The 21,703-nt window shown below is 39.1% G+C and overlaps 1 protein-coding gene across 3 annotated transcripts; it reads right to left on the reverse strand.

The window, feature by feature from the left end:
- Positions 1 to 229: 229 nt before the first annotated feature.
- Positions 230 to 12,614, reverse strand: LOC149588717 (cytochrome P450 3A8-like). 3 transcript variants are annotated; one of them, XM_089862320.1, is made up of 6 exons: positions 12,468 to 12,614; positions 11,879 to 12,245; positions 5,730 to 5,844; positions 4,718 to 5,163; positions 3,306 to 3,548; positions 230 to 2,796 (listed from the first exon to the last, which is right to left on the reverse strand). In XM_089862320.1, the coding sequence occupies exons 2-6, from the start codon at positions 12,226 to 12,228 to the stop codon at positions 2,391 to 2,393; spliced, it is 1,560 nt and encodes a 519-aa protein (XP_089718446.1). In that variant the 5' UTR covers positions 12,229 to 12,245; positions 12,468 to 12,614; the 3' UTR covers positions 230 to 2,390. The 3 variants fall into 3 exon arrangements, with proteins under 3 accessions (XP_089718446.1, XP_089718447.1, XP_089718445.1); XM_089862321.1 differs by having other exon boundaries at positions 3,306 to 3,545; positions 12,412 to 12,598; XM_089862319.1 differs by having other exon boundaries at positions 12,412 to 12,596.
- Between the last annotated feature and the right edge of the window lie 9,089 nt (positions 12,615 to 21,703).

Below are 21,703 nucleotides of genomic sequence, written 5' to 3' on the forward strand. Positions count from 1 at the left end.
AAACTGCAAACGCGGTCCAGTGGCGAGTAACAACAGACACTTAGACACATCCAGGAACGTGCCTCTCCTTGACATGTGGCACTCAGAGAGGTAAATTAAAAGTTAGTATTCCTTAGAGTGTTGGTTTCAATCGTCAGATACTTTTCAGGAAAGATCATTTTCCACGGGTAGAATCTGACTCGACTGTCATCTAACAACTAAGTGACATTATCAAAATCAGAAAGACAAGTTTAGTTCTAATAATTTTTATAATTAAAAATATCATTTTCAAAGAGTGTACATGTATTGGCTCTCTAAAAATATAATGAAAATAGGACATTTCTTTTCTATCTTCTCTAATAAAAACTTTGGTATTTAAGTTTTTAGAGTGTTCATTATCTATTATTATTATTATTATTAGCGGTTTAGAAATCCAGAAAATTACCATAGAAAATATATAATTTTATTTTCTTAGTTTCGCCATTTCACATGCCGCAGAAAGACTTTATAGCTTTGACATGTTTGTTTATTAAAAAACAATCCTGCAGTTTTCGTTAATTCCAAAATTATACAGCAACCCCTTTTATCAGTTTAAATATGAAACGTCAAAAGCGTCATTTTTTCACTTGTATTTTCAAGAGGTAGCGGGTCAATGAACCTTGAAGGTTGTTAATGCAATTTCATCTGATGATACCTAGGAGGATATAGTGGTGAGGGAGTCTTCGACTGCCCGTTCTTAGAGCTCAGGTTTCGGCCTCTCCGATGGGAGATTCGTGCACGCGCACCTAGTTACCACGCAAATCCAATTCAAAAAAAGGCGGGTTTTTCATGCTAGCTTAGGCCTTTAAAGCAACGCCGCCTATATTTTAATTTTTATCCTTTTAATTTTATTTTTTAATTCGACCCTCCCACAGGCTTTAATCCATCTTAAACACTTATCTAGTAGAGTTTTTGGTGTAGTGAAAGAGTAAAAAGCCGTTACCTTTATGTAAGAACCATAATTTACTATTAATAAAAAATAAAATAATGATAAATGTTCCATTAAAGCACTAAAAAATTGCAGCGCGACGTATTAAGCCTTTAACAAAAATTAAAACAAACGAACAGGTGAGGCTCGATGACGATGTGCGCGGAACTATGTGCGCAACTAAGAATCTCCCAGAGCGAGTGAAAACGGGGGAAACCACGACCTATAATTTGTAAGCGCGTTACAATGGGAAAACGGGCAGTCGAAGACTCCCTCACCCCTATATCCTCCTAGATGATACAAAATAGCGGCTTAAAGGTGGAATTCATAAACGTCAGACGCAACGCAATTTAGTACAGGCAAAGGCAGGGCGTAGTGCGCAAAAGGCAGAAGTTTGCGCACGACGCCCTGCCTTTGCCTGTACTAAATTGCGTTGCGTTCGACGTTTATGAATTCCACCTTTTAAAAGTCTTATAATCTCGATCGGTATCCATGGTAACATGCTTTTTGGCAAAGCTATTTTGGTAAGGCAGCATTATAGCCACATTAAACATATTCTATGATTTATGTCGGGTGTACCGTGTTTGAGTAGTTCCCGAAATAGTGACCGCGATTCCATAAAAAAGAGCGATGTTCAAAACTGCTGTTTTAGAAATAGCGGCTGCTGTTTTGCGAAATAGCAGTTTTTAGCTTGAGTTTTGAACAATTCTTAACCATACACTTTATCTTACCTATATTAACTACAACAAGATCATTATACGCTAACCTAACCTAACCTTACCTAATACTATTCATTTTAGAATAACAATACCTAAACTGACCCTAATAATACTGGGGTTCAAACAGTCAAACCTAACCTAACCAAACCTACACCATCATACGCTAACCTAACCTAACCTAACCTTACCTGACCTAATTATATTCAGGTTGGAAAAACACTACCTAAACTGACTCCAAAATTACTGGGGTTCAAAAAGCCAAACCTATCTCATCATAAATGACTATCGTTTTTCATTTCTTGATTAATTGTATACTGCTCTTTTGGGAACTGCTGTAACAGTACGCCGCGTTTACGAGAACCACTGTAGAGGAAACTGCCGTAACGTGTAAACTGCGCTTTCGGGATACCGGTATCTGGGGAACCGCGGTTATGATTACCGCTATTATGGGATCCGCTCATACGGATGCTTATATAATGTCTAGCATAATACTTCCAATTTTGGCTCTTTCAAGATAACATGAAACGAAATGGAATTCAAAAGAATATAAATGAAATGGATTTCAAAGAATATCAATTAAATGGATTAGAAAAACTAGAGGAATTTATGTTAATATGAAATCAAGAGGTTTTAAAGTTGATGGGAAACCAAGCACACTAAGTGATCGAAATCGTTAACATCTTTTGAAGTTAAGAGTGAAGCAAGAGGTTGGTATTCGACAAGCTTTAGTTCCTGGACTCAAGCTTTATCAGAACTCCATTTTTGGCGCTCAAAAGTATGGATGAGCAAGCTAGTTGCAAGGGAACCTCCGTTCCGGCAGATGGAACCAGTTTGAAATTCTTCAAGATCTTGATAATGGCCAATTTCATTTCCAACTGAGCAAACCTTGACCCGATACAGTTTCTCGGACCAATGCCGTAACCGAAAAATGACCCCGTCTTCACATTGCCCTTGTTTTCGGGAGCGAAGCGTTCAGGACTGAAGGTCAAGGGATCGGGCCAGAGTTCCGGGTCGTGGTGCAATTGCCAAACGGGCGCTTGAACAACAACTCCCTTGGGAATGAAGACCGACCCCAAACGAATATCTTTCGCGGCGGTACGCAACAGGAAATGAGGCACAACAGGATATAACCTAAAAATTAAGATACTATAGTGGTAAGCCATAACCGTTAAACTCAGAAGGACTGGAATAATAAGGTAAAAACCTCCGTTTTTCTAATCGCCTGTCGTCGCACCTAGCGGGAGAGCCCCGAAACCTTTCGCCTCGTAAGCCTTATGTTATGGCTAAGGTCTGACTCGAAAAGTTTCAATAATGGTCTCGGCGTGGGGGAGGGTTGCGTAATCTAAGAGAAATTGACCCGCTAACTGTGGAACTGCTCAGGTCCGGAGGAACGCTAGAACCAGGGAGAGAATACACGGGAAAATGGCGGGCGGTCTTCCGGATTCGTCTGACGTAGACAGTCCGCCATTTTCCCGACCATTCCTCTCCCATTTCTAGCGTCCTATCGGACCTGAGTCGTTCCACAGTTTACCGTGCCGATTTCCCTCAGATTACTCATCCTTGGTTGAAGTTACCCGGTTACCAGACAAAGATTGCGCATAGCTAAACGAAAATGACGATTACGATAGAACGATTTATACCTGAGGGTTTCGTTAATGACTTGATCAAGGTAGGGCAAAGCGTGTGCCTCGTCGTAAGATGGCCTGCTAATATCAGCCAAATTTTCCATGATTTCTTCATAAAGTTTCTCCTGAATTTCCGGGTGGACAGTCAAGGAGTAGAAGACAAAGCCAAGGGTAGTAGCTGTGGTCTCGTACCCAGCCAATAGGAACAAGTGCGCGTTCGCTATGATCTCCCTGTCCGTCAAATTGCGTTTCTTGCTACTGAGGGGACAAATGAATTTAACTTGATATCACCAGGAGTATTGTAGAGACTTCATTAGTAACTCTAGCATAGCGACCGGCATCTATAAGTAGATAGCGCAGTCTTTTCCTTATGATTCTCATCTCCTTGGAATGGGTATAAACCGTAAGGCCTATGCTTCCGTGTATGGGGTAAAAGAGGGCAAGCGCCTAATCTCGCTCTAAGCAGGGATCTGATTGGGGTTTTGAAACTCTTACAGTAGCTTCCAAAACATACTACGCCTCCTGTTGTTGCCATGGCAAAAGAGATTTGCATAAGACAACAACAGGTTCAATAAAAAATGGCGGCCTCTAATGACTCCAATGTCACAATGTGGATTCGTTGAATGATATTTTTTTGGTTTCTAAAACTGTACATTTGTTCGATATGAAATTTGATGGTTTGCGCTAGTTGTTTACTCCTAAAGCCTACAAAATACTCCTGATATTACCTGTAGTATTGCTATGTTCATTTTGGAGCAACATTAATTTTGAATAGTAAAAGAAGCGGAGAAATCCTACGTCTCAAAATTAGCTCAAGAAATTGGATCTAAAAATCTTTAATATATAATCAGGAATGTATGGAAGGGTTGGAATGGCTAAGGTCAAATCCTAATCGGCGTGAAATGATCTTGGAAAGAACTGGCGTGGCTTAATTTACGCTAGTGACGTCATAGCCTGACGTAAAAATCGTATTTACCATTTAAATTATTTTCATTCATTCATTGGCTGCCCAAAAACTTGTTTCCTATAATTCTCCACCCTCTACCCTAGGTCCTCTGTCTAGGCTGAGATAATCGAATATGAACGCGAACGGCGGCGAATCAGCGCATTTAACTTTAAAAAATCTAAAGGTCACTTCTACCATGCCTTTTTTAACGAGTCATGACATTTTTCGCCTTCGGTAGACAGCTAAACAGACGTAGGGAGAGGAGCTACACTTCTCAAAAAACAAAAAGGACTCGCCTTTTGTTTCTACCATCAAGGGTACAACGAGAGCCCCCTTAGCCATTCCAGCCCCTCCATACATTCCTGATATAATTCATTGGCTGCGTCATATGCCAGCTGGTACTATACTGGATCCTAACATGTTAGGGTCAAATAACAAAAAAATTTAGAAAACCATAAGAATGTGAATAATGTGTGTGTACTTATTGTTGGTTGAATTTGCGTGCTTGGTGCCAACATCCACATCCTCAGCGTCCAATAACAATTGCAGAATATCAACTTGATTTTTATTTGGATTTTGACGTCGAATGGCAATGACCTTCTTCAAATTGTTCACTATCATATCGGTCAGTTTTCCAGCGGTCAAATACCTGTTTATCCAGACGAGTGGATAGCCAATGAATGGGAAAGCGATGGCCGCCTTTAGGACAGGGTTCAAAGTGTACCGGAAGTACTCCCTGACGGACAGGAGGAAAGGATCGCGCTCATTACGTTGGCAATCAACATTCAACGCCAAAGCGCATTGCGCAATGACATCTAAGGTCAACGCTTGCATTTTCTCCAAGATGTTAATCTCTCGGTCAACTACTTTAGAGAGTTCCGAGACTAGGGTGTCCGTTAAGTCGTTCATGGCACCTGCCAGCAGTTTCTAACAAAAACAACGATATTTCCATTAAAGTCCTTCGAAGAATACATCTGAGCAAAAGTGGATGAGAGGAAAAGTATGAAAACGGCCAAAAGTCGCGAGTCATCAGAGTTTCGCCGTAGTTGACCGTTCTATTGGCGTAGCTATAATGGGCCTGTTCACTCCCTTAAAATAGGTCTTGTGTTAATTCGCGGTTACGCGGTTACCATCGTCTGCTATTGTGTATGCTAGAACTTCCTCGATTTGTGTTTGTAGTCAGGACAGAGTAGCTGGTAATGTTTTAAAAGGTATTTGAAGGTATAATATGGATTTAAGTAAGGTTATCGAAGCGATAGAAGAACACATAAACCCTTGGCGCGAGCAGCTTGCGTCGTGATGTGCGTGATTGAGTGGGCTATGGTCAAACCAAGGAGCATAAATGTCTGAACTACTTTCAGTCGCGAGTTTGCAATTCCATCAGTCACTAAATAGTTATTGCTGAAACTTTGATGTCCGCGTTTTTTAACACAGGCTCTATGGCCATTGTCATACTTTCCCTCTCATCCACATTTGATCTGAGGAATCCTTACCAGTTTGCCGCTACTAAACGCTGGTGTCAATAAACTTCTAGTGTCACGCCATTTGTCATCCATTGCCATTAAGATACTTTCGGAGACAGGTTCAAAGGGTAGAGAAAATGTCTGCCTGCAACCGAAAATTTTCGTGTGTTATTGTTGTGTACATAAAAAAGTAGTCTAAATAGTTTTTTATGTAACAACGTAAAATAAAGAATAGGCCAAAATTTGTATATATATAGATAAGAGAATCTAGAACAGGCATCATTCCTACGCGCGCCGTGACGGTGATTAATTCATTTACTATGTATAAAGTTTAACGTTTAATGTAACCATTAATAAATTGATTTTAAACTACAACAAATAAGTTTGTCAATGTCGGCTCTTACATAAGTTAACCCCACACACAAACACAAAAATTGGCGACGGACACTACGAACTTTTAAAAAACGCGCGGACGCTGACGTCAGATTTCAAACAACTCTACTCATCGTATCCGTTACATCGGGAGCAGTTCGCACACAAACGACATGGCTTCTGGTCGACTTTTCGACCCTTTCGATGAAAACTTGGAAACTTGGACTATTTACGCCGAACGGCTGGAATTCTTTTTCCAAACTATGGGCATCACGGACGAAGATAAGAAGAAAACACACTTACTTACTTGCGTCGGCTCTACAGTATACACGACTCTTCGAAGTATCCTGAATCCAGTCACACCACAGGATGCCGCCTGTACTTACGCAACAGTTTTGGACACATTGAAAAAGTTCTACAACCCCATTCCGACTGAAATCGCAGAGAGGGAAAAATTCTACAGCAGATCACGTCATCCCGGAGAAACCATTGCCACGTACCTCACAGAGCTACGAAAGATGAGTGAGTTTTGTAAATTTAAAGACCTGGAAACAATGATACGTGATCGCTTGATATTTGGAATCAATAACCAACAAATCTACGAGCGACTGATTACTATAAAGGACATAACCCTGGAAATAGCAACAACCACGGCAGTCGCCATGGAAACCGCTGCCCGAAACTCCAGAGAATTGAAGCAAGGCCCTAACGCCAGCTCAACAGTAGTCAACGCAATACACAACCGTAGACCCAGATCTCACGCTAAATCGTCTCAAGCGAAATCTCAAAACCCCACGTTCAATCCACCAGCAAGGAAACCGGATCTTACACGTCAACGTAGCTGTATTCGTTGCAAGGACTCCAACCACATACCGTCAAGTTGTCCATACCTCGATGCTACGTGTTTAAAGTGTAACAAAAAAGGCCACATCGCCAGAGCATGCCTCGCTGACAGAATGAGTTCCAGACAACAACGTCACAACACGAATTTGATCACCTCGGAAGAACCAACGCAATTATCGACAGACACCGGCGCAAACCATCAGGAACATCATGGATACGAAATCTTCCACCTGAAAACCGATGGAGCCTGCTCGAAACACGAAAAACCTCCGAAACCAACGATCATCGTATGCGAAATCAATGGCCAAACCACGCATATGGAATACGATACCGGATCCGCATATTCCATTATGCCCATGGACAAATTCAAAACCATATCTACAACGGAAGACATACAACCTTTCACGGAAAGAACGCTTATCGCCTACAACGGGGACCCTGTAACCATCCTTGGACAAACCACAGTCCACGTAAACTTTTCCGGACGATCAGCGATGCTATCACTATTAATTGCCAGTGACAACAGACCCACCATTTGCGGTCGAGCATGGATTTACTCTTCACTACGAATTGAAGACCCTGCATTTCAAGCGCTCCACGTCAACCATATTAACAGAAATAATCCTGAAGTAATGGCAATCCTGGACAAACACAAGAAGCTATTTTCAGACACTATGGGTTGTCTGAAAGACGTCAAGGTACATCTACACACTAAAGCTGGAATCACACCCAAGTTCTACAAAGCCAGAAGCGTACCATACGCGTTGAAGGACAAGGTCAATGAGGAGCTGGATAGACTGGAGAAAATGGGAATCATTGAACCAATTCCTTATTCCAACTTCGCCACACCAATAGTACCAGTACTGAAACCTAATAAAACAGTGCGGATATGTGGCGACTACAAGATCACAGCCAACCTGATGATCGATACGGAAGTTTATCCATTACCCAAGGCTGAAGATGTCTTTGCCAAAATGGCTGGATGCAAAGTTTTCGCAAGACTAGATATGCGCGACGCATACAACCAGTTAGCCCTGGATGAAGAATCGAAGAAACTGGTGGTCGTCAACACGCCGAAAGGATTATACGCCTACAACCGCCTACCTTTCGGAGTTTCATCAGCCAGCGCTATATTCCAGAAGCAAATGGAAATATTGCTTGCCAAACATGATGGTGTTTGCCCATTCCAGGACGACACACTCATCGGCGGAAGAGACGACCAAGACTGCCTAAAAAGAATAGATCAAGTACTAACAACACTAGAAAAAGCTAACCTACGCTTACGCAGGGACAAATGTTTGTTCATGGTACCCGAATTGGACTTTCTGGGCTACAGACTTGATCAACACGGACTTCACCCACAAGAGGAAAAATTGAACGCCATAATGGAAGCGCCGTCCCCAAAGAACGCCGACGAACTACGCTCGTTCCTGGGTTTATTCAATTATTACTCGAAGTTCATACCGAATAACTCGACGCTGCTGTCACCATTATACAACCTTCTGAAGAAATCCGTAGCATGGACTTGGGGAGACGATCAAGAAAGAGTCATGAAAACAGCCAAGCTCGCTCTTAAGAACTCCAACGTACTAACGCATTTCGATACAACAAAGGACGTTCTACTCGCCTGCGACGCGTCACCTGTTGGAATCGGAGCAGTTATATCGCACATAATCGACGGTGTAGAGAGACCGATTGCTTTTTCATCAAGGACCCTCACCACGGCGGAAAAGAAATATCCCCAGATAGAAAAAGAAGCCCTCGCACTAGTCTATGGAGTGTCCAAATTCAGAGATTATCTACTCGGACGGACATTTACTCTTCTCACGGATCATCAACCATTGGTATCAATCTTATCAGAGAAAAAACCTATATCACCGATGGCCGCCTCCAGACTCCAACGATGGGCACTTCTCCTATCGTCACACAACTACAAGATCGTATACAAGAAAGGGATATTGAACTCAAACGCCGACGCCATCAGTCGTTTACCATTGATAACCGACGATTTCACTACATCTCAACCTCAAGAATACGTGCTACTACTTGAAGATTTGAACAACCAACCAATTACCACCACCACTATGATGAAAGCGACATCTCAAGACCCGACTCTACAGACAGTCATGGGATATTTACTACATGGATGGCCGTCAAAATCAGAAATTGAGCCCGAATTAACGCCCTTTTTCAAGAAAAGAGACGAACTATCCATTGCGCACGATATAGTCATAACTGGATCAAGAGCCGTTGTACCAAAAAGTTTGCAGCCTGCAGTATTGCAAGAACTTCACACGACACATGACGGCATCGTTCGTATGAAAAACAAAGCCCGCACAACCGTGTGGTGGCCAAAAATTGACCAGCAAATTGAAGAAATGGCAAGGAATTGCAAGACGTGTAACGAAAACGCAGCCATGCCACCACGAAACTACAATCCCTGGCCAATCACCAATGAAGCTTGGGAAAGAACTCATATTGACTATGCCGGTCCTCTTGACGGAAAATACTTATTCATCATAGTCGACGCATACACCAAATGGATTGAAGTTTACATAAGGGACAACACATCATCTGAATCTTCAATCACAGCACTAAGAGACCACGTTGCTAGATACGGGATAATGAAGACACTGGTCAGCGACAACGCCACGTCTTTCACAAGCGAACAGTTCAAATTATTCACGTCTCAAAATGGTATAAAACATCTTACGATCGCACCATACCATCCAGCTTCAAACGGACAAGCGGAGAGGAGCGTCAGAATAATCAAAACGTCACTTAAAAAGAACCCCGAACTAACAACTGAAGAAATCAACGTCTTAAATCATGGCTTCGACACTTACAGAAAAGGAACCCTAGCGCAACGTTTGGCACGAATCCTAATCAACTATAGACGCACTCCACTGAATTCTGGAAAGTCTCCGTCGGAACTACTTTTCGGAAGGAATATCACAACAAGACTAGACCTACTTCATCCGAAAAATTTATCTACACAAGAAGTTCAGACGCCACATGAAAAGCAACCGCACCATCGATCGTTCGATATAGGAGATGCAGTCTATGCCAACGTTCACAATCAATCAAGAAAAACCACATGGCTTCCAGCACTCGTTACGAAACGACTGGGCAATACGATGTATGAGGTCAACTCTGAAAACGGGACATTGCGAAAGCACTCAAACCAGCTACGAGGATGTTCATCGAACAGCTATAGACCGGAAACTGATCCTGAGCCTGAACCATACAGCTATCCTTTAGATTTTCCGGAACCTACAATCAACGAATCAGGAGGCACGACCCAAAGGCAAAATACTGAACAAGTCATCCTCGAGTCTACTGATCAAACCTTGCAGCCAGAACCTTCTACCTCCAGCGTCATTCCAATTCCTGTTGAAGCAACATCCAAAGCCAAATCTAAATCATCGACCTCAGCAACCTCAGTACCTGCCGGACCAATCCCTACCAACGATAACGACATTCAAGGAAATCACTCCGCTCAAGTCAGACGAACTTCCGGCCGACGAATTAAACCACCCGATAGATTCGGTCTTTAAAAAAGGGGATATTGTTGTGTACATAAAAAAGTAGTCTAAATAGTTTTTTATGTAACAACGTAAAATAAAGAATAGGCCAAAATTTGTATATATATAGATAAGAGAATCTAGAACAGGCATCATTCCTACGCGCGCCGTGACGGTGATTAATTCATTTACTATGTATAAAGTTTAACGTTTAATGTAACCATTAATAAATTGATTTTAAACTACAACAAATAAGTTTGTCAATGTCGGCTCTTACATAAGTTAACCCCACACACAAACACAAAAGTTATTAAATAATTAGGAAAAATCGCTCTGAGGGTTCGTAGGAAATATTCGGATTGCAAATCCCTGACTTTCCCTTGTATGTATACTTTTTGAATGCCCTTGGCGGCTTTTAGGTGATTGCCAGAGATCAATGGTAATGTTTGGGAAACAAAATGAATACCCGACATATTCCTGACCTCCTCCCAGATTTTCAAAACTATAATTTGTCCAATCGAACCCTGGTCTTATATATTTAGTGGTCGGCGTATGGACAAGATAATCCACAGAATTTTGGTTAATCAGTTATTCATGGATAATAATCAGACAATTATTCGTGATTACATTGCATTAATCATAGACTTCCCGTGGATAATTTCAAATTATGAATAAAGATAAAACAAACAGATATTATCCTATCCAAATGCCGACCACTATATATATTTAAATTTTTAGAGAATTTTATGAGTGTGAAAATTAAAAATAAATATAAAACAACTGATGTTTTGTTAATATAAGTACACTAGTACACCTGCATGACAAATCAAGTGTTTATATTTTTATAAATGCATATTTAGCAGCCACCCTATATTCTTTATCTCTTCAAAACAAGTTTTACTTCAAAATCATAAGTTTATAAGATATGTTCCATAAGAATGACACTTTCTACACTTCGTAATGCTAGTTCAAGAACGACGCGAGAATTGACTACACTCAGTTTTGCAGTCCATCTTCCTATTCAGTATCTACCAAGCCTTTGACAGCGCCTCACCGGGCGTCGCTTCATCAGAAACTATGACATTTCACCTACGTCACTTCATGACAAGTTCTTAGTAACCAGTGACAAACTTATGGAACATACCTTATGAACTAATGTCAAAATTAATTACTTCTCATGAACATTTTTAAAACTTGAAACGGATTTACTTCATGTGAAAATTTAATTTACTCAAATTGAATGACATCTACCGATAACTAACTTCAATTCAATGGGCCAAGTTTTTAAAAACCGACAAAAACTCTGGTTACTGTTACTTGTACTACTATGCTGACTCATTTTAAACAAATACTGTACCATTTTAACTCGCAAAAAATCTGTTTAACACTAATTTTATAGCAAAAACCTTCAAAAAAGACCGGCAATAAAATTTACAGTACCTGTTTGTAAAATCGTTAAAATTTCGTATCATAACTTCTTTCATGACATTAGCATCGTTAATAATCAAAGAAGCTTGTCTCCCGAAGAAAAATCCAAAGACATTCCCGTATTCTTGCAACCATTGGCTGATGACCTCATGGGGCATTCGACCTCCTGCCCTATAATGCAGGATATGCCCGAAGAACATGATAGGTTTCGGACCAGGAATCCCGTGTCTTTTAAATAGTTGAAAGGTCAGATGGTTTTCAATGACCAAGTACACCAACCAAATGACCACAAGAGCCGTAACTATTTGGAATGTAGATAGTGTCCGCAAATAACTCCAGAAGAATGTATCCTTTGTCCCCATTTCCGGTCTTCAAACAGCTATTAGAATTAAGGAGTGAAACTTGGATTAATAAACAACGACCAACTTGTTTGAACTTCATTTTTTAAGTGCTCATGTATAACAGAATATTAATAGTTGAAGCGTATTAATACGCAGAGATTTAATTTTAATTTCAATTAATAAAGACATTAAACTGTTACTTACGATTAGGATTAAACTTGGCGATAATTTATTAAGAAAATTATTACGAAATTTCTTACTTGAAAGGTTTTTAAACGCGAGGTTTTGGTCTTAGTCTATCGAAAACGAGCAAGTTTATCATCCAACACAAAGTTCCTTGACTCCCATGCCTCCTCTCGCGAAAATACCGGTCTTCTAAGCTATAAAATTCGTTCAAACACTTAAAGGTAACGAAGCTTGAAGGTAGGGACGATGATTCAGATAGACTTTTACATAAGTAAACCGTAAACCTCAGTAAGTTACACATTCAATTAAAGAAACTTGTCATTTCTTCACTGAATTTGAAAAACAGGTTTTTACAAAAGCAAGTAGTAGTTCTGTTAAAAAGAGTATTAAATCCTTAAATTAGGGTAGATCTTGTAATTACTTCATTTTGCCACCACGTTTAACAGATGTTAGGGAAAAGTGGCGCTAGTTACGGTAACAAGGCTTGCCCATAAATTTTAATCACCTTTAGGGCCGGATTAAAGGGGGGGCGAGAAGGCTTGTTGGGGGCGCATTGAATTAAAATATTCCCTCTCAGCAACATTTGCTGCTCCATTTTTTCCGACTTAAAAGGGCGCACACTATCTCGGCCCCGGGTGCAAAAGTGCTTAATCCGGCCCTGATCACCTTTTATTATTTTGAAAGGAAATATATAGACGCTGCGTGAATTTTGAATATTTTCCGAATTCTTCTTTGACTCTGCTTATTTATGGCGCTAGTTGACAATATCATAAGTTTATAAGATATGTTCCATAAGTATGACACTATCTATACTTCGTATTGGCAGAGACTTACTGAGAGCTTGTTGGAGAATGACGGAAGCGAGAATTGACTAGACTCGGTTTTGCTGTCCATCTTGGTTATTTAGCTTGTACTTAGCTTTTGAAAGAGCCTCACCAGGCGTCGACGCTTTACGAGAATCTATGACCTACGTCACTTCATGATAAGCTCTCAGTACCCACTGACAAACTTATGGAGCATATCTTATGATAGACTGTTCTGAGGGTTGTCCATAAAGAATACCTTGTACGTTACATGGTATTATTTTCCCAGATGGCCGCGGATAGACGAAATACCTTTGAAGCGTACCGAATATGCAATAATTGTGTCATGCAAAATTTTAACTTGGTAGGTAAAGTCGTTACTTTTTGTCGATCATATTAACATATGATAGGAAAGACCTTACCCTTGAATTATCTTCCAGCTCAATAGCTGTTTCGCTAAATATTTCTTTTTCTCTCCGCCCCCCCCCCCAACACGATCGCAGCGGGAAAAACTGAATAAAAAATTTGGTCGGTTGGTCTAACTTCGGAAGGCAAAATCGCTAGCCAATGCTTTGAAGTCGAAGTCGTTTTATTCAAGCCGGATTTCAGACTTAAAGCAAGGCGCGGGTCCAGTTGATCCCCTACAAGGTGACTGTCCTTACGAACTACAGTTTTGGCCTGGCCGAAGCCTCCGAGATATCTAGGCCCATGCATATCGATTTTTATGTGGGGAAGTATCCAGTTTCATAGAGGAAATATTTTTACCCTTTGTGTGTACGAGGTGGCGCTTTAATGACCGTTGCGACCGGGGTCTTCCATAAATTATCGATGACATATTAGGGACCAATTATAAAACTTTTATGAAAAACAAAGGTTTCACCTTTAAATTAACGTAATTTTTTAGGGGCTATTCACTTTTTATTGAATCTATTGGATAGATTGTATGGACAAAAAATGTAATTATGAGATTTTAACACCGTTGTTTTTTTAGTAAAACAAAACTTCTTGAAGTTGCTAATTCACAGTTTTCATATACCATTAGAGGATTTTTTTACCCCTTCAAAACCTTTCTTTTTTTTAACCTTAACATTTTTATCCTTTAATTCTTTGGAATGATTGTTTAATAAAGGTCTTCGGAAATTTTCAAAAACATTTTTTAACTATCCGCGACCTCGGCTTCACCGCTCTACGTCTATACCTTGCCCTAATATTGTAGCAGTCGACGGGGTCATGAGGCTGAACTTGTTTATTTTACGGTGCTGAAAGCGCCACCAAGCGGGAAAACACGGCAAACTAAATTAGTCAAAAAAATATTCTCGCTTCGCTACATGCATGGGCCTAGATATCTCGGAGGCTCCGGCCTGGCGAAGGCAAGAGGCATTGGTAGGCGGGACTTATAGGTGCTCTTTTATATCCCGCCTTCACGAAGCTAAATCCGGAGTTCAGGAGAAAAGTCAACTTGTAGGACCTGCACTTTGCTTTAAGTCGTCTTCTCGAAGACAAATTTAGCTTTCGGGCCTTGGTCTTAGACAGCCGGGATATCCTTAGACGGTGGGTGCTGTTCTTAATCTGAAGGTGAATTGGCAATTGTAAACTTATTAAACCAAGTTCCCAATCCATCTTTATTCTCAAGGCGTGTGCTAAGGCTTGACAGTTGACACGGGATTTTGAAACTGATAAATCGGGATCAGTATGTTGCGTCGTCTGCTTCAGAGTCAAACAGTTTCAATATTTTAGGCTCTGAAGTAGACGACGCATCATTTGACCCAAATTTGACAGTTAAGCCTCGGGATCGGGAATAAATTGGTTTGTTTTGGTCATGGATTTACCATAGAAGGTTACGCTTCCTGGATATATCACTCACCTTAAAACACGCACCACATTTATTCCTCGTCTGAAATGGCGCGAACTGGTTTGTGACGTAGAGTTTGAGGCAAATTCAGTGGAGGAGGGTGTGGTGAGTGGCACGAGCGTTTGTGACGTAGAATTTGAAGAAAATTCGGAGGAGAAGGTGAGGGTTAGTAGTTCGTGCGCCGAGAGATAAAGAACCCAACGAACCCGCGCGAATTTTTATGACATAAATGTGGTTAAAATCGAATTGCCTTACCGAAGGCTACGGTGATATATCCATGAAGCGTAAGCTTCTATACTAAATCCATGGTTTGGTGATGTAGCTCTTTTGAAAATGAAGCTTTCTAGGACGCTCAAATACTATATTTAACATTTTTCAGAAAGATATTGAAGTCGGTTTTTAAGTTGAGTACCATTATTGAAAGAGTAAAAATAAAGTTTCTTTAATATTTTACTAGATGTTATCTTAACCGCATTAAAATAAGTTATTTAAAATTAAGCCTTGCTTTTGTTCTTAGTTTGGTCTTAAGGTGGTGTTTAATAGGCCTAGGATCTCAGTAGTTGCGAGTATTGGCGAGAAATCACCCCCAACCACACATAGTTAATACATAATGTTTTTACGTGACTTGTTCATTAATTTTAGCACTATTAAACTTTCGATAGTTGATAATCAGGGGTTTTGAATGGGTTGCGGCAGAGAGAATTTATAATAGGGAGTGGAAGCTCTTGCCCTTGACAGTGCTAAATACAATGTAGATCAAACAAGTAGGCTGAGACGCTAAAACTGGCCAGGTAAATTTCCGGTCATATGCCACTCCTTTAATTGCAAAGTTTGCCCTCACTCACTATTGGTTGTACAATTACCCAATAAGGGTTCGCGATTTCGAGTGCGACTGGCGCCATTTGGAGTTATTTTAAGTCGGACGTTCCCCTTTCCCTAAAAAGGTAGTGTCCATCTCCTCTAGAGACCCTCCCGCAATATTCTAGAACCACCCTAGAGGGAGGGGCCACAAAACATTATACCGGAAATAGACCTGGCCAGTTTTGTTGATCACGTGATTCTTGAGCTACATAATATTCCTCAGTTTCCACTCCCTATTATAAATTCTCTCTGGTTGCGGGTTGTCATTTTAGCACAGTTATGGAAAATTGATCAAGGGGCTGCTCACTCAAATGTCCCTTTTAGTTTTGCACTATTGCAATTATCATAAAAGTTTTTTTTTTCCAAAGTAGCGCCATATTCACTAGAAATAAATCGAATGAATTACATTAGGTTATCTACAACGTAAATTCATATTGTTTTACCCTTGGTAAGTGAGATTTTCAAGCATTTGAAGCCCGCAACTCAATATGGTAGAGAAAAAAATGAAGAGGCTTTTCGAGATATTAATTCAAAAGAAGTATTAAATCGACGTATTTTTATTAGATTAGAAAATAAAGTGTTTTTAGCGTGTAATAAAGGTTTGTTGTTAATTCATTCTCAAATGAAGCTCATAACTTAAAGTCTGGATTTCTCTTTTAACAATTTGAGAATTATTATTTTGACCTTCTTAAAAAGACGTCATCATCACTTAGAAAGGTGTGTCATATATTTTTAATCGCTCAAGAGATGCGTCGTATAGAAGAGCCCGTCCCGAAATAACAACCGCCGCACTGCGATTCTAAAAGAACAGCGGAGTGGTTCAAAACTGCTGTTTTAGAAAAAGCAGTTTTTAGCTTGACTTTTGAAGAATTACCTATTAAGCGCAACAAGACCATCATACGCTAACCTAACCTAACCGAACCTGATCTATTCATTTTGAAATAACAATACCAGAAGTGGTATGATACTAGAAGTATTGAGCTAACCAAATTCTTCACTCGGCATTAGTGAAAAGACTTGATAAAACACAAACGGTTGGCCCTCTAGTGGCGGTTTCTGAAATTTCCCCTCCAAAACGTGACACGCTCGCGGTGGTAGACGGCCGAGCTAGATTCAAGGAGCCGGGTCCGTGTTTCGCCGCTTTAGGTTGAGGGGAAGGGGGTAAGAAATGTTTTTGGAACTCGACCAATTTTTTTTCTCTCCGCGATGGAAGCGGCATAAAATCCTTAAAACGTTAGCACGCCAAAATTAAATTAAAAATGCCGCAGATGTTCTTGAAATCATCATTTAATTCAAAAAACTCATCGTTAAAATCCTTTAGAATTTCTTTTAAACTTGGGCCCTGATGGGTTGTGAATGATTATAAGCTAAAACGTTTTTCTATTAGTAAATAACATCAATATCAGCAAACTAAATTAATTCAATCATGTACATCATCAATTGTGGCGATAAACTGCAGTGGCCACGGTTAGCCTCAGTCAAAAGCAGCTAATGTAAAATAAAACCGCACTATTTCTTCACGCGCAATATCACAAATTATCGTAGGTACGTGGTGAATAGGCGAGGGGGATGGAACAGATTTCGTGAGTATGCATTCACCCCTCCAAATGCATGTCACAGACGAAGGAGAGAGTCCGACACTTTCCCCTATTTATTTTTGCTATTATGGGATATCATTTCGAAAGAATGGTGTCAATCTCTGATTTTCATCATGCACTTCCGATTTTCAACGTCTGTTTTCACGAAAGTGCGTTGAGATCAAACTGAATCCGATACTATAGGTTGCCTCCCCCTATATTTTAATTGTAATGTTAATGACGAAGGTGATTTTCTTTCATTCTTAATCCTGTTGCTATCGCGCTACTTAATCTTGATCTTTTTATAATTACACTTCAAACGAATAAATGTTTTATAATTTCAAGGAATTAAAAAAAGAGAAATTGTGTAATTTACAAATGATTCATGTAAGAAATATACAATAATAAAAATTCTTGTCGTCGATGAGAAACATCATAAGTTCAATTTCATAAAATTGTCACTGGTTACTCTGAGAGCTTGTCATGAAATGACGTAGGTCATAGATTCTAGTAAAACGACGCCTGGTGAGGCGCTGTCAAAGGCTTAGTAGACTAAATAGAAAGATGAACTGCAAAATTAACCGAGTGTAGTCAATTCTCGCTTGTCGTTCTCGAACTAGTGCGAGCTGTAAAGTCTCTAGCATTACAAAGTATAGGAAGGTTCATCCTTATGGAACATATTTTATAAACTTACATTTTAATGGATATGCTCTTTCATATAAATAAGTCGATCATTAGAATTCGATTCGAAACATTTTCATCTAAACGAATATTTTTTTTATTCAAAACGAGTTTTGCTTCGCAGTTCTTAAAATTCTGGTTTATACACAGTTGTGGCTGAAACAAGGACACTGTTTGAATTCCACAAAGGGCGAAAAATTAGAAATCAATTCATGTATTCCAATTTGAAATTAAGATTAATCGACAGAGAAATTTAGTTTTAACATTTTTAATGATTTTTTTAAAAATAAAACTGGTATAAATGCGACATTTTTGGAAAAATCAGCTAATATCATTAAAAAAACTTGCCAAAATCTTTCCGTTAAATTTAAATAATATTTCGAAGTCTTAAAAGTAGATATTCTAGCTAGGCTGTTTTATTCCATGTGGTTATGTTATGTATCAACACGGTTGGTTATTTAGTTATTTAGAAAACCTGTGATGCACGTAAAAAGGCTTAAACTGTGCAATAGAACATAGGCTTCTTCGTTTTTTACCTCTCCGAGTGACGATGACTTCACGGAAAGGTATTTCACTGGACGTATCTCTGTGTGTGTCTGTCACCACGTTAGCAGTTGAAAAACGTGATCGCAAAAAGAAATTTTTGGCTTCTATTCCCATCATTTGGATTAAGAAATATGCGTCAATCGGCTAGGGTTACGAGAAACGTCTATCCTCCCAAATGTTCACGAAATTACGGGTTTTCTTATCATATATTGTGAATCATACCCTAAATTTCCAAGAATTGTTAAAGGGGCATACACTTGAATTCAAAGTCAACAATAGCTATGTTTAAAATGATTTTAGGAATAAAGTTTCTTAAAACGACTTAACTAGAATTAAGGTAAATTACTGACGATTAACATAATTAATGTCAAATATATTTATTTTATTATTTAAGAAAAACCTATTAATTGCCTCTCGACTCGGAGAGGTTTATTTTGGTTTCCCAACTAGTAAAAACATTCGCCCGAAAGTGAAAATAAACCCACATTGATTTTAACATTATAAATATGATAATAGCCCCATCTGTCTGTGTGTCATTCTGTCTGTCAGTTAAATTTTCACGGCTAAAACGTTGACACTGGCCAAGCCCATCTTGTTTTTAAAAGTCGCCGCAAACACTTTAACTGCCACCAAAAACTATTTTTGAGCAAAACATGTATGTTATTTTAAATACGTAATTACTAATTGACATCAATATTAAAGGAATAGCGAACTGATTTAAAAATTATCTCAAATCTAAAGAAAACCTTACTCTTTTGAGAGTTTAAACTCTTCTGATTCCAAAAATATGCTTAATAAATATTTAAATATGAGGGAAAACACAGAAAAAACACTGAAAACTTGAAATTCGGGGGGCCAAAGCAAATTTGCAGAGAAGATTTTTGGCGGGTTTTTCTCCTTGCTACGTCACTCACGGCATCTCGCGGAAAAGCCAAGCGCGAGCGCCCGTTACTTTCGAGTCTACTAATACCGCGCGAATCTGAATAAAATAGGCTTAACGCGGCGCTAAGACACTAACAGGCGTCACGTGAGCGACATCAAGAGAGAAAATTTCTCCTTACTACGTCATCAAGCGAAACAAAATTTTAACTAGGCCTTTTCCAAACACAAAACTTTGATTGCAATTTTATAAATTTCTACGAAACCAAATACAAAAGTAAACATACCATAATAAACTAGATTTTTCAAGGATTTTTTTCGTATTTTAAGTTTGTGGATGACGAAAATTATGGCTCTAACTCTTTAAGTTGACTAAATTTTAGCGAATGTTCGACTTGTTAAAAAAACAAGATGGCCCAAGGGCTGTAATCACATTGTTAATTAGCACATAAAAAAAAGGAAAGAAAAATAAAGACGTAAAAAAGATACAAATTCAGACGTATGCGACCACACAAATAAAGTGGGTTCCCCCATCCCCAACACCTTAGAGATTAATTAAATGTAGAAATTTTCATGGTACAGTATCTTAATTCTGTTCGAGCAACCATGGCTCGATTCCTGGTTGTGACCAGGATTTTTTTGAACTGAAATAAAATCTCTTACCGAGCTTAATTCCGCCTATGGGTGGGTTGAGGTACTATTGAGTTCCTTTTAAAGGGAGGGTGAAGTAGAAAATCAAGTGATTTTTATCGATTCTTCTACTAATTGTAAGACCAGTCTGCATGGTGAAGCATTCAGGAAATACTTCCGAATTATTTTAAAATTCAAATTAGGTTCAGATTTTAAGCATAATTTTAAACAAGGACCGACCAATCGTGTAACGCCCTGCTTTTTCATTAACAAAATTCTCGTGGCACGCTCCATGTCTCGCGCCACGATTGCCACGTCGCGCGCCTAACTTTTTCAAATCTCGTGATAAATTGCATTCAACATGGAACGTTCCACGAGAATTTTGTTAACAAAAAGGCAGGGCGTTACGCGATTGATCGGCAGTCCTTGTTTAAAATTATCCTTAAAATATGAACCTAATTTAAATTTTAAAATCATTCAGAAGTATTTCCTGAATGTTTCACTATGCAGACTGGTCTTATAATTAGTAGAAGAATCGATAAAAAATCACTTGATATTCCACTTCATCCTCCCTTTAAGCTAAAAACCTAAGGATAACGAAAGCAAAAACTCCAGCCACAACTACTACTACGGCTTGGGTAAAATTAAGATCATATCGTATACTACGATGTGGCTAAAATGGACCTATAATGGATTTAACGAAACGGGGTAGTTTTGTTGAAACAGCTCGAAAACGAAACATTATCCATGGATTCTCAGCATGTTATTGAAAGTCATGTGACTTAGATTATCGGTGAAGATACCAAGTCACCTTGAGACTTATAATTACCATTACTTATCACTACTTACTCCGTCCCGGGAAAAAAACCACAATTTGAGTTACGAGCTCAATTATTTAAAAAAAAAACTAATCACGTACTCACGTTGAAGGTCTTCAAGACCCTTGCCTTTAAAATAGACATAGAGCCTATTTGAAGGTAAAATTCAAATAGAGTTTCATGTGAACGGCTTAAGTCTCTTTTCCTCTTCCATTCAAATTTGGAAATAGTCTAACCACATTGTGCTGGATTATGTTAAGTCTTTCTTTAAAACTTTATGTCCTTAATGCGTTGATAGTTTGGCAAGTAAACGCGCATTATTTAAGCAACTTGCCTCTTAGTATATATGAGAACGAAATACTTCTACAAAAATGGAATTCTCTAGAAGATGACTTTAAAGATTATGGTGCCAACTTGGCTAATGATTTCCAATCAACCGTTGACGCTCTCAAATCCAACAACGTTAACGTTTCAAACCTTTGTTCGGTGGTGTTATCAGAAATGGTTACCGCATTGAGGGAATACAAATTATGGGCCTATGAAAGTAAGCACTAGACTAATATCGAAACACTGCTGAATTATTAATAGCATAACTTAAATAAGCTACGTTTTAAATTTTATCAAAAAAAAAAAAACCTCGGGCTGAAGTTTTAATTCCTTCCT

Source organism: Phalangium opilio, unplaced genomic scaffold, assembly GCF_054372755.1.
Source record: "Phalangium opilio isolate 3A_F unplaced genomic scaffold, DU_Popi_V2 ptg000537l_1, whole genome shotgun sequence".
NCBI classification, from domain to species: domain Eukaryota; kingdom Metazoa; phylum Arthropoda; class Arachnida; order Opiliones; family Phalangiidae; genus Phalangium; species Phalangium opilio.

Coding starts and splice junctions, on each gene's coding strand:
- LOC149588717 (XM_089862320.1), bottom strand. CDS start 12,228: ATGGGGACAAAGGATACATTCTTCTGGAGTTATTTGCGGACACTATCT. Junction 5,845..11,878: donor TTTAACGATTTTACAAACAG/GTACTGTAAATT, acceptor TTTCGGTTGCAG/GCAGACATTTTCTCTACCCT. Junction 5,164..5,729: donor CGTTTAGTAGCGGCAAACTG/GTAAGGATTCCT, acceptor TGTTTTTGTTAG/AAACTGCTGGCAGGTGCCAT.